Source organism: Labrus bergylta, chromosome 13 (assembly GCF_963930695.1).
Source record: "Labrus bergylta chromosome 13, fLabBer1.1, whole genome shotgun sequence".
In the NCBI taxonomy this organism is placed as follows: Eukaryota; Metazoa; Chordata; class Actinopteri; order Labriformes; family Labridae; genus Labrus; species Labrus bergylta.
Window position 1 is genome coordinate 1,204,751 of NC_089207.1, and position 12,249 is coordinate 1,216,999.

Consider the following 12,249-nt stretch of genomic DNA (forward strand, 5'->3'; position numbering starts at 1 on the left):
TTTGAGGGGTGCACTGAGACAGAAAATGATTTCACAAAAGATTCTTGATTAATCACGCTCGTGTCCGACACTCAAGGTCACACTCTTTCCCTGTGTCTTCTTCCTCACACACACACCCTGACTCATCCAGAGCGCGCACACACACACACACACACACACACACACACACACACACACACACACACACACTTTTCGGTCAAATCCAATCCCACCACATTTCCTTGTTCTTCCTGATCTGCAGACACAATGAGAATCCCGGTGTTGTGTCCCCTGCTGCTGCTAATTGAAGTCGTAAGTCAGAGCTAGCTACAGTGGTGCTGCTCCCCATGTAAATCAGGGGCTAATAGTAGGAGCAGAGCAGGAGGGGCTCAGCAGTGTTGCCTTCTGAATACATAGAGACACACACACGCACACACACACACACACACACACACACACACACACACACACACACACACACCGGCCTCTGGACTGCACTCACTGAACGACCACTGTTCCCTGTGCTTTAATGAGCATAATGTGTTTTATGCTTATTGGCAGAGCCTCTTTCTCCAACACACGCTTCCATCTGATATGTCTTTATGCTCTTCCCTCTGTGCCAGCATCTTTTAGTGCCATTAATCTCCCAGAGATCCCCCTGCCCTGACCCCCCCCCCCCCCCCCCCCCCCAACCCCCCTCCCTCTGCATCCGTTTTCCTGTCGGGGCAGCCTGCGTCCAGCAATCACTCTCCCAGACGGACAGGCAGGAAGAGGGAGATTGCCATGAGTGCATCAGCATGTTCATACTGATGGCAGAGAACAGGACCTATATTTGTGGAGTGTGTGTGTGTGTGTGTGTGTGTGTGTGTGTGTGTGTGTGGCTCTGTCTGGTGATTTCAAGGCTGCACAGATCCTCGTAATTAGCCCATTCTTAATGTTATTAAAAAGGGAGTTGCAAAGGGGAGGAACGAGCGTTGTTAATATCCCTCTGACACAATGGGATCACAGATACATCACAGTCATTACCATAGAAATTAGGGCTCCCAGTTAGACAGAGAAGCCCCTTCTTTCCAGTCGGGGGGGGGGGGGGGGGGGGGGGGGAACCTGCAGCCTTCATCACCTCTGCCTTTAGCAGCTCCACTGATTTATGCCACCAGTGACAGTGAGGCCTGTGTGTGTGTGTGTGTGTGTGTGTGTGTGTGTGTGTGGTGTGTGTGTGTACGATTGAGCCCATTCGATGCAGATGTTGCCAAGAATCAGCGAGCCAAAGTGAGTTGTTCTGCAGGGGATCTTAAGCCTCCTGACCCGACATGCTCGGTCGGAGGGGGGGGGGTCCCGGCCGTTGGATTAGCCCAGGGGCCGTGCTAATGCTAACGCTAAAGGCGGAGCAGGCAGCCTTTAAGACTATAAGTCCTCTGGAGTGGAGCTCGAGAGACCGCCTGCTGCTTTCTCCTAAAATCCCCCCCAGGAGCATGTCCTAACTTTCTGTCTTTTTCATCTCTCTCGTCTTCTCCAGGCGCTCTCTCTCTGTCTCTCTCTCTCTCTCTCTCTCTCTCTCTCCCTCTGCCTGTCTCTCTCCCCCTCTCTCTCTCTCTCTTCCTCCCTCCTTCCCTTCTGCACACTCACTCTCTCTCTCTCTCTCTCTCTCTCTCTCTCTCTCTCTCTCTCTCTCTCTCTCTTCCTCCCTCCCTCCCTTCCTCTGCACGCTCTCTCTCTCTCTCTCTCTCTCTCTCTCTCACTCTCTCTCACTCTGTCTCTCTCTCTCTCTTCCTCCCTCCCTCCCTTCCTCTGCACGCTCACTCTCTCTCTCTCTCTCACTCTCTCTCTCTCTCATCCCCCGCTTTCTGTTGGGAGGTGAATATCTCTACAGTTCTGGTGATATATCTCTTAACTCATTTTTCTCATCCTGCCTCCTTTTTAAAATCCCATCCCTCTCTCTCTGTCTACTGATCTCTGATCTCTGTACATCTCTTTTTTTTCCACTGCCCGCTGTGGCTTCATTCAAAAAAAGTGGATGCATTACATCTGTGGCCCAGTGGAAACGTTGTCAGCTCTGTGGTCATTAAGCACATATTAAAACATATTTAAAAAGCGTACAAGCAACATCCGCCCGTGCGCGCTTCATTGAGGCCTCATTCATATTCATAAAACCTGCAGGTGAGGCTGCTGAATATTCATGTTAGCATCAGGTGATTAGCTTGATCAAGAGAGGATAGAGCATGCTAACACAGGAGGGAAGAAAGAGGGGGATAATCAGTCAAAACAAAAGCCTGCGATGATGAAGCAGACATTTCAACATTGACTGTAATCCAGTCTTGTATTGAAGCGTTTCACCTGGAGCAGGAGCGTTGAGCAGAGATGGAAAATGAAGAGAATTTCCTCTGTAGCCAAAGAAGAAAGCATGACACTCTTTGATTCACAATCGGCCTGAATTCTCCTCCTCTCAACGCTCGGCCGAGCCGTTTCCTACCTCCTTTGATGTTATCCTCAACATTTTCTCTTTTGCGTGCGTGCGTGCGTGCGTGCGTGTGTGTGTGTGCTTGTCACAGAAACTGTACTCTTCTCCCTCTCCCTTAAGACTCTGAACTTTCATCTGCTCTTCTTTATAAAACAACAGTTGTGTTGTACTTCAGCTCATCGGGGAGCTTTGGGGCACTTAGTGATCTTCTACCTCATAAAAAACTGCTTTTGTGTTTCTGTAGCCTTTGTGTACTGAAGTCCACTGATGAATGAGAAGAAAAGACTCTGTAGCCATTAAAGAGACAAAATGGGCACACATGAGAAGCGGGGTTACACTGTGGGTTCAATCGGCCAATTAGGGAGGGTTCTGTGTGCTCTCTGAACATGGAAGTGTCATCACAGCAAACACAGACTGTCAAAAGGAAAGCATCTCTTGTGCTTAGGTATATGGTGGTATATGCTGGCTGTGGTACAGACATATTGTCCATTTACTGCTACATCCTAATTCCAGAAAATACCATTTATTTTTAGGAGTTTGCAGAGCGTAAATCTAACATTTTTATTGTTTTCAAATGTTTTACAACAGAACAATACCGGTCAAGAAATGATATAGAACAATATCCAACAGTGGAAACACTATCAATGCAAGACAAAACAAAGACAAACAGAAAAAAAAAAAAAAACAGACCTGACAAACAAAAATTATAATTAAGTTAAATTAAATACAGGAATAAAGCAGAATGATTAAAATATATGTAAATAGATAAAAACCTAAAAAATAAAAATATGAAAATTCCACAACCACAACATGATTATTTCAGATTATAAATCCAACAAACAAAAGCCTCCTTTTAATTGCTCTTTCTCACTAGAACACAAGTTCAGCGAGGTCCTCCGTATTGCATCGATCCTGGAGATAAGGTTGCCCTGGAAACCACAGAGGCAGGTGAAGTGTATGAGAGGCTGTCAACATTTTTATTTATGCCTCCAGATACTTCCAAATTAGATGTGAGAGTTTATCTTCTACCTGATTATACACAGACTACACTTTTCTCCCTTTTCCCTGAGAGAAAAACAAATTGACCAACAACAAGGAACAAGGAAAAAGAGGAGATAAAGGTGCTTGCATTTTTATTCTGTCTGAGGCCAGATTTGACTGGCATATAAACTAATGCAGAGCAGCAAGAACAAGTGTTTCCAATTATGGGTTTGTCTTTCTTTGTGGATGCTCCCGTGAGTCTCATTAAAGAAGCACAGAACATGTGATGGCACTTAGTAGAGGTATTGACACACAAGAACACATCTCTTACTGCACATACATGATGAGGTATGTATGATTGAACAGGCTCTCTAAGCCATGCACAGTACATGTATAACCTTAATAATACCACATGTATTAAAGGAACAGCATGCTGTTTGTACAAGGTAGAATGATGTCCAGCCTTGTTCCACTGCTTGTGTCAGCAGAGGCATTGAGGTAGCTCTGTTAGACCTGACTGTACTGTAGCTGCAGGAAGAAACTCTTTGTGGTAGTGGACTCACGACAGAGGATGTGATGTGGTTGCTGTTCTCAGGGTTCTGCAGGTACAGCTGCCTTTAATTAAATTATTTTTATTTGAACATATTTTCAGATTTAATCATTTCAGTGATTTTTTTTTAATGTTCTATTTGAATGTTTCTTTTCTTTCCTCTGTCATGATGCTTTTTGATGTGTGAAGCACTTTGAATCGCCTTGTTGTTGAAATGTGTGACATAAAAAAACTTGCCTTGCCTTGTTTTAGGACATGAGAAGACTCTTTCTTTATTTCTCTGCTCATTGCTTTTCCATTTTATTAGTCTCTCTGTTGTCTCTGCTCGAGTGACTTCTTAGTTATAATAACTTGTAGTAGCTCATGATGCTGCCTAATAAAGCCTGAATAATTAGCCTATTTCAGCTCTGAAAAGACGTTTTGTAAACACTGATGTAAGGCAACAGGCTTTCAGCCCCCCCCCCCCCTTTTTTTTCTGCTTGCTGCAGATTTTAAATTTCGAATGGTAAGCGGCAGAGAATTGCTTCGTCCTGTGCCAATCCAATCCTGCTTGGTTCCACTTCAGGAGGTTCAGAGGTAATTCTTCTGGAAAAAAAAAAAAAAGGGAGATTGCCAGGATTCCTCCGGGCTCAGCAGTAATTCCTGATGGAGACATTTCTGTCAGGCTTCCTACCTCGTCTCTAGTGGGGAGTGAGGCAACGATGATGATTAATTTGAGATCCTAGCTTGGAATGTTGTTGTACAACAGAGTGGTCTAATGATGCCTCGCAGCCGGCCGGTGCATCCTTCACATGCTACCATATACTTTTAAATGTCAAGTGAAAATGTGCAGAATCCCAAACGGGGATCTTGTGAGCATGCTCGGTAATCTGTGGATGAGGTCGAGGTTTTCTGAGCAGCTGGTGAATACCCTGGCCAGGAAGTCAGTCAGTCATAGCAAAGCTAAGCAGGAGCTACATGAACCTGGATTTGAAACTAAGAGAGTGACATTAAATGTAGAAATGTTAGAGAGCACATTCAGCTTGTTTATATCATTTGAAGATTTCTGAGATCAATTGCCAATTGATTCTTGACTGTTAGTGCCAATATCATCGATACATTTTTATACCTAACATTTAGGAGCATTATTCCAGATAAAGCCTTTTCTTCATTTAAAGTCTTTAAATGTGATTTTTAACACTTAAATGTAGAAATCAAGTATCTCCTCTGAAAATAACTCTTTCATATTTCATATTTTTAAAATTGCAACACACACTCAAGGGAAGGGGCACAACACAGAAACTCTAGGAATAAGGAGCTGAGATCATGACATCATTAGGTAGTCAGATGTGCAAACACCTCCTTTAAAATGAACTAAAGTAAAAATGATAATGTTATTTAGAGACAAATCAAGAGAGTGAAATAACAACCAAACCGTACTGCAAAGACAATGAGGATTTTTCTCTGGGTGTAAAGAAATGTTAAAGTCTTTCTCTGTGATTTTTCACCCTTAAATGTAGAAATCAAGTATCTCCTCTGAAAATAACTCTGTGAGTCATGACTGTCTACAATGGGTGTAACACCCGAGTCCCACTGTCTGTGATGTTTTCAGAGTTTTCAGAGTCCTATCTTCACTTTGTTTACATCGCCCGGACGGCCGGCTGACTCCTCCCCTCGTGTATAAAAGTTGTTTAATTGAGGGACTAGAGAAAAGAAGAATAACATACTGTACTCACTGCTTAACTGTGTTTCTAGATCACGCTCATTTCAGGTAAATTTACATGCAGTGTGAAGATACCAGCATAATAAAGATCACTAGCATTAGCATGCTAACACAACAATGCAGCGCAAGTTGTTTTGGTTTCATGCTGGTGCTCAAGGGCGACATCTGCTGGATCAAAAAATCACATATAAAGCCTTTAACTAAAAAAAATGACATTGGAAAAATATAATAGGCTGACACAAGCAGTTAAAAAAAATGCCTAAAAGATTCAGCAGCTCTCCAAATTTCCCTCCAATATTAAATTGATTAAATAGGAAGTAGGTGAGAGAATGAATACTATTTAAAAGTATAATAAATGATTCTACAAACTAGTGTATAAAGACTTATATATTATATATTTGCTTTGCTTTAATACAGTGTATAGCTTCTGTACAGTTTATGTTAATTTACTTAGCTTTACTACAATTTTTTTTATTTTTTTTATTTGTATTTTTCTACTCTTTTTTTCTTATAATGCTTTTCTATTTCATGTATAATTTAAACTTTTTTGTAGAAGCTGACTCAGGGAGAAACACCCAAAAATTCCAATTTACCTGTACTGTCCTGTACCTGTGCAAATCAATATCTATCTATCTATCAATATATATCTGTAACATCTATTCTATTCTATTCTATATTATTCTATTCTATTCTATACTATACTTCTATACTTAAATGCACATTTGTTACTAAAGTCTGCAAATTAAGATTAAATTAATTTTTTGTTTTTATTTTTTGTCCAAATTTAGATATGAAAGGGTCCCGTGTATTAATCCACGGTTGTGTGCGTTCACAAATCACCTGATATGTTGTTTTGACAGATCTGACACACATCAGCTCTCTGATCCAAAAATAGCACGTTCCACTCAAAATGGCAAAATGGCACTCTGCAGTTTGTGGGTCTGCTGCTGAGATCAATTAAGGGAATTTGTTTCCCCAATATGGGCTCAGCCAACAAACAGCTCTTGGCTCTCTGTCAGCATGTCAACACTAGAAAGTGCCTCCAATCAAAAGCTTATTGTTCAGGGTGAGGAGGATCGCTGTTGCTTATAGCGGTTGGTGTGCGCTGGATCTGTCAGTTCCAGTCAAATCTTTCATTTTTGACTCCAGCTGTGGGCTGTTCGTTTGAGTGCACGCGAACACTCTGGTGATTTGTGGTTGGTTAAGACACATCTTCAATATCTCTTAATGACCTCAGTTGTGATGTTGCCTGAGTTATGTCTTCGAATGTTGAATGTAAGATGCAGCTGCTTTAATGGAATGAAAAACTGAACTAATCCCCCCCCCCCCCCCCCTCGAGCTTTTTTCTTTTTTTGGGGGGCCCTGGTCGCAGTCACACCTGATGTACCTGCAGCTAATCCTATCCCAAAAACCTGATGTCCCTGTAACTGAATCCTGTCACAGCACTCAGCTCCTTCCTGACATCTCAGTCACACTCCTCCATCATCTCCTCTCCTCTCCTCCTGCCCTTGTTTGACTTTTCTTCCTCTTCTTTTCTTTCCAGCAGACTGACAGACTCTTGGCCCATTTTTTTTGTCTTGTATCTTACTCTAATTATACACCCAAAGCCCTGAGTTACAATCCATCGCCCTCCCCTTCACCCTTGCCTCTCCTCCTGTTCTGCACCGTGTCTCACACTCCTGATACTAACCGACATCCCATCCTCTCTGCTTTGATTTTCCTGACATTCTCTCCTCCTTTTCTCTTCCCAGCATGCGTCTTTTTCTTTCTCTTTGTCACCTGCTTTACCCGCCCACATACCACTATCTTCTCCTGCCCTGCTGCCACCAGAAATAAACCCAGCTACAGGTCGTCTGTCACAAAACAGAAATTGCATTGTGTACCTGTCAGCGCTGCTCACATTTCCCTGCACCCCAGAGGAATGACTTGTCTTCTTCTTTCTCCTTCCTTCTTCCCTTTCTGATTCTTCACAGAGAGCAAGCTGCGCGTGCAAAAGACCAACCAATCCCTGTCGTACCTGGAGGACAGCCGAGTGAGGATCAACTGCTCCATCGCCTCCCAGACCAGCCAGGACTCCCAGCATGCCGTGCTGTGGTACGTCAGGCGGGCGACGGGGTCGGAAGCCGACGAGCTCCTGCTGAGGATCGAGAAATCGGGCGCGTTCGAGTACGGCGCCTACGCAGACGAGGAGAGGCTCCGCCGCAGAGTGCAGGCGGAGAGGTTGTCGCCCCGGCTCTACGTTCTGACGCTGAACCGGGCGGAGAACAGCGACTCGGGGACGTACTACTGCCTGGTGGAGGAGTGGCTGAGCGACCCAGACGGAGCCTGGTATCGACTCTCCAGGGAGTCCTCGGGGTTCACGCAGGTGCTGGTCAGACAGCCAGGTGAGGGGAAGGTCAAAGCTGCAGGGAAACACACTGTAGCCCCCACATGCTGCCCTGCTGCACACCAGTTAAACATGCTTGACCCCTCCCCTGATCCAAATAGCACATCCTCCCACTCTCACATAACTCTGCTAAAGGCATCAAGGCTGTCTCGCCCCCGTGACCATCCACCTGCACACCCGAGCAGAACCTAGGTGGCAAAAAAGAAATTGTGTTGCCAGCTGTCGTATGCAACGCCAGAAGGTAGAGTCTGGCCCAGATGGAGGATCTAATCCTCTTGTCCATTACTCAAAAACTTCTAAAGCGCTCAAAAGCACGATGTTCCTCCTGTCACCCAAAACCCTGACATCACCACCTCAGGACTGTTTCCTTAAATACCCTTCATCTCACAGCTCTTCTCTTCTCCTTCACCGAGCTGCTTCAAGCTCCAATTTTATAATAAAACTCCCTACCTCCCAATAGCAAATAAATAATGACAACCCATCCCTCCTTGACATTCATTTTTTGCACAAGTCAATAGAGAACAAACCATGTGACATGGTTTTGTAGGCCACCAGGAAGTATCATCGCCATGGCGTCTAATGAGAATCCTCCTCTGGGATGTTTTCATTGGATTTTGGATCATTAATAAATAATCTCTGTGTTAAACACACGTTTCTGAAGCGTAGGCGTTTTGTTCAGCAGGATCATCTTCACAGATGAACGCCATTTTTATGATGTTTGAAGAGTTAATGTGGCCGACAGAAGTAAGAAGCTAACGTTATGCTACAAGCTAACGACACCACGGTGGGATGATTGTGATGTCACTAGCGTTATGCTTCAGACGATCTCCGATAAACTAATCCACGTAGTTTAATAAATAGTTTACTAACATAATATTCACCTGAACCTAAAGATTAAACCTACAGGAGACATCTCCGACTAGTGAGAGAGTTCCCGCCCTCTGTGTCCGGCGTGATGACCTTTAATGTCCCCGACAACCGCTGTAGTCACATTTAGCCGCTTGTTAGCAACCGCCTTTTTAAAGACGAGTAAAAACTTCAAACTTCACAAGTGGAGGTATTACCTAACGTAGTTTATGTGCTCTAACAAAACATCAACATCTCTTCAGCTTGTGTTAACCACAGACCTTATTTCAGGAGTCTAACCACAAACACATTCAAAATCCCCGTTGACTTTTAGACGTTAGACCCCATGGCGCTAACATGCTAACTTACTTCCTGGTTTTAGGACTCATTCCTGTGGCGCTCTCTCTACACACAAGCGAGCTAAAGGTGACTTCTTTGAGTTGTGTGTGAGAGAAGTTGTTTCCTCTTTATAATGTGAAAGGTGAATCACCTGACATGGCGCCCGTCCAACTTAAATGTGAGGATCAAACTTTGTGCTGATCAGCCAGAAGGGGCACAAACCCCCTGATGTTCACAGATACCAACACTGCTCCATCGATTCACTGAGCCATCAAACTGCTTATGATCAGTGAATTGTTCTCCTTGTATTTGACTTTTAATTCTTTAGTTTCAACTTTGAATCCAAAAGTTAACACATCCCTGCTGGGTTATACATATTATAATGTTTTTTTTTCTTTTAATGATACATAAACATGCACATATGATGAATAGACTATGCTGTACAAACACCATGGATATTCATAAAGTGCTTAAAAAATGCATCCATCGGGAAGTCATCCAGAAATGTTCCCCGTCAGGAGAAAAAGATGAGTAGAGACGTGTGCCAGCACTCGCCTTTTTCCCCCGCCGTCTTTTTCTGCTTCTCATTTTCGCTTTAACAAGAAGACGGATCCAAACTGAGTGTGAGAGGAGCACAAGCAGGCCAGCTTTTTTTTTTTTTTGTCTTTAGCCATAGCAGAACTGGGTCATTGTACCAAACCCTGCAGGACTGTAGCATGCCCAGACAGACACACTGGCCTCAGGGTGGGATCTAGCCTTACTGGGAAGCTGACAGACTGGTGATAGCTGTGGGCTGTGCTGTGGGAGATATTTATTTTTGCCCTTTGTTTGCATATTTGGAAAAGTTTGTTGTCACTGTTTAAAAAATCATTTGTAATTTGAAGGTCTAATAAGGGTCTGAGCTAACATTTAATTTTGATTATTTAATAATATGGATTATTTACTCATTTTGTGCACAGAATGTCAGAAAAGAATGGAAATTGCCCGCCCACTTTCCCCAAAGGCCAGACTGACATCTTTGATTTGCTTCTTTTTGTCTGATCAACAGATCAGAACACAAAGATTATTTTAATACCAGACAAAGAAAATCAGAAAATCACATTTGAAAGGCTTCAACCAGAAAATGGTTTAGCATTTTTTATTTAAAAAAATCAAAGAATCAATTAAAATTTATGCTGATTCGTTTTGAGCAACAAATAGATTCTCAAACAGCGGTCTTAAATGTTAATTGAAGGGGGAAAAAAGATCTGATTTGTGCTCTTTAAGCCTCAAGACATTCATTTTTATACTTTTTTAATTCTTATTGGTGTGCATTAGTCTCTCAATGATTTTATAAACTACTTTTTTTCATCAATAAAGTAAAAAACTCTTGTAAAGCACTTTGAACTGCAGTTTAATTTGTCTGAAAGGTGCTTTATAAATAACGTTTGATTGATTGATTGATTGATTGATTGATACCTTCACTTTCATAACTTCTCAGTGTTTCTCTTCCTCATCTTATCGGTCTTTATCTCTGCAGAGGTTCGACTGCAGGTGGAAGAACTGGAGGCAAATGTGACCGTGGAAGAGTCCAGCTCCATCCGGCTGGGCTGCAGCATTCCCTCTCAGTCGTCCCGGGACTCCCGCTTCTCTGTGTCCTGGTACGTGGAGCGCTCCGATGACGACGATGACGAGGACGATGTGGACCAGCTGAGTGATGAAGAACGAGGGCGAGAGTGCGTGTTCTCCATCGGACATGACGCAGTTTTCGGTAATGGGAACTGCAGCCCCAGGGAGGAGGCGGGGCCAAATTCTCGGCTGCAGTTTGAGAGGATGACCTCAGACCAGTACAGCCTGACCATTCAGGGGGCGCGGCCGACAGACGCCGGTCGCTACTACTGCCATGTGGAGGAGTGGCTGCTTAACCCCCGCAACGCATGGTACCGCCTGGCCACCAACAACTCCGGGTTCACCATCGTGAATGTACTGCAACAAGGTGAGTCCTTAATGAGGTCCACTTTCATCGACGGCTGTCCTCTAATATCAAACCGCCAACACCAGAGAGGCTCATAAAGCACAAGATGAATTAAACTGCTGCTACTGACCATCCTTAAGTTCCCTCTGTGGTTCAGTACTGATCATGTAATAATGTTTCTGGCCAATTAAAGATCTCTCGTGGACTCTCTTTATGTCGTCCCTGCCCTTAAGGATGTGGCCTTCCCCTCTTGCTGAGAGGAATACACCTTGTAAAAATGAGATTGACAGAGAGCTACAGGCTGATTAGCCCTGAAGCTAAGTGATTAATGGTGTAAACAGTAGAACCTGACAGGTACATTGGCCTTTCACAGATATATCAGCATATGTTTTATAATATGAGCTGATAAAACTCCAGAGTCCCTCTGCACCTTTAAGAAAAAGCTAAAGACCCAGCTCTTTCATGAATACCTACTAACTTAATGATGATGGTCTCCATATTATTGATGATGATGATGGTAATGACGATGGTTTTTGTTTGATAACGATGACTTATAAGATGGTTTCTATACTGATTAGAGCTCTCAAGAACTGCCCTCAATGTTGTGCTTTGCCTCTGGTCACTTCCTGTCAGCACCTGTGTGTCCAATCAGACTCAAAGCTGATCGTTTGCTCTTACTCACATTGTTCCCTTTTTTCTAGATCCTTGCTTGTGTTGTTCTTACTCTCTGATGTACGTCGCTCTGGATAAAAGAGTCTGATAAGTGAATTGTAGTTGTACAATAAAAAACGTTTATCGTATAATATCTAATCAACAAATCGCGTATGATAAAAATGGTATTAGAATGTAACACCAAGTGTCACTGTCTGCAGCATGTTGCAGAGGATAGCGCTAGGATTGGTTGACAGAGTGTATACATTAGTGCTGTGCGATTTTATCTTATTTTTTTAATCGTGATTAATCACTGAATTTCAATACTTAGTTGCGATAATTTAAATTTTTAATCTCATGAAATGCCAATATTTTGCATTTCAAAATAGTTTTTGTTGTGCCT

The 12,249-nt window shown here is 43.2% G+C and overlaps 1 protein-coding gene across 1 annotated transcript in view; it reads left to right on the forward strand.

Moving 5' to 3' along the window:
• The window catches only part of igsf3 (immunoglobulin superfamily, member 3), a 78,176-nt gene that overhangs the window by 60,277 nt on the left and 5,650 nt on the right, over positions 1-12,249 (forward strand). Inside the window, 2 exon segments of the mRNA XM_065962292.1 lie at positions 7,644-8,054; positions 10,761-11,216. Coding sequence (XP_065818364.1) covers positions 7,644-8,054; positions 10,761-11,216 — 867 coding nt within the window.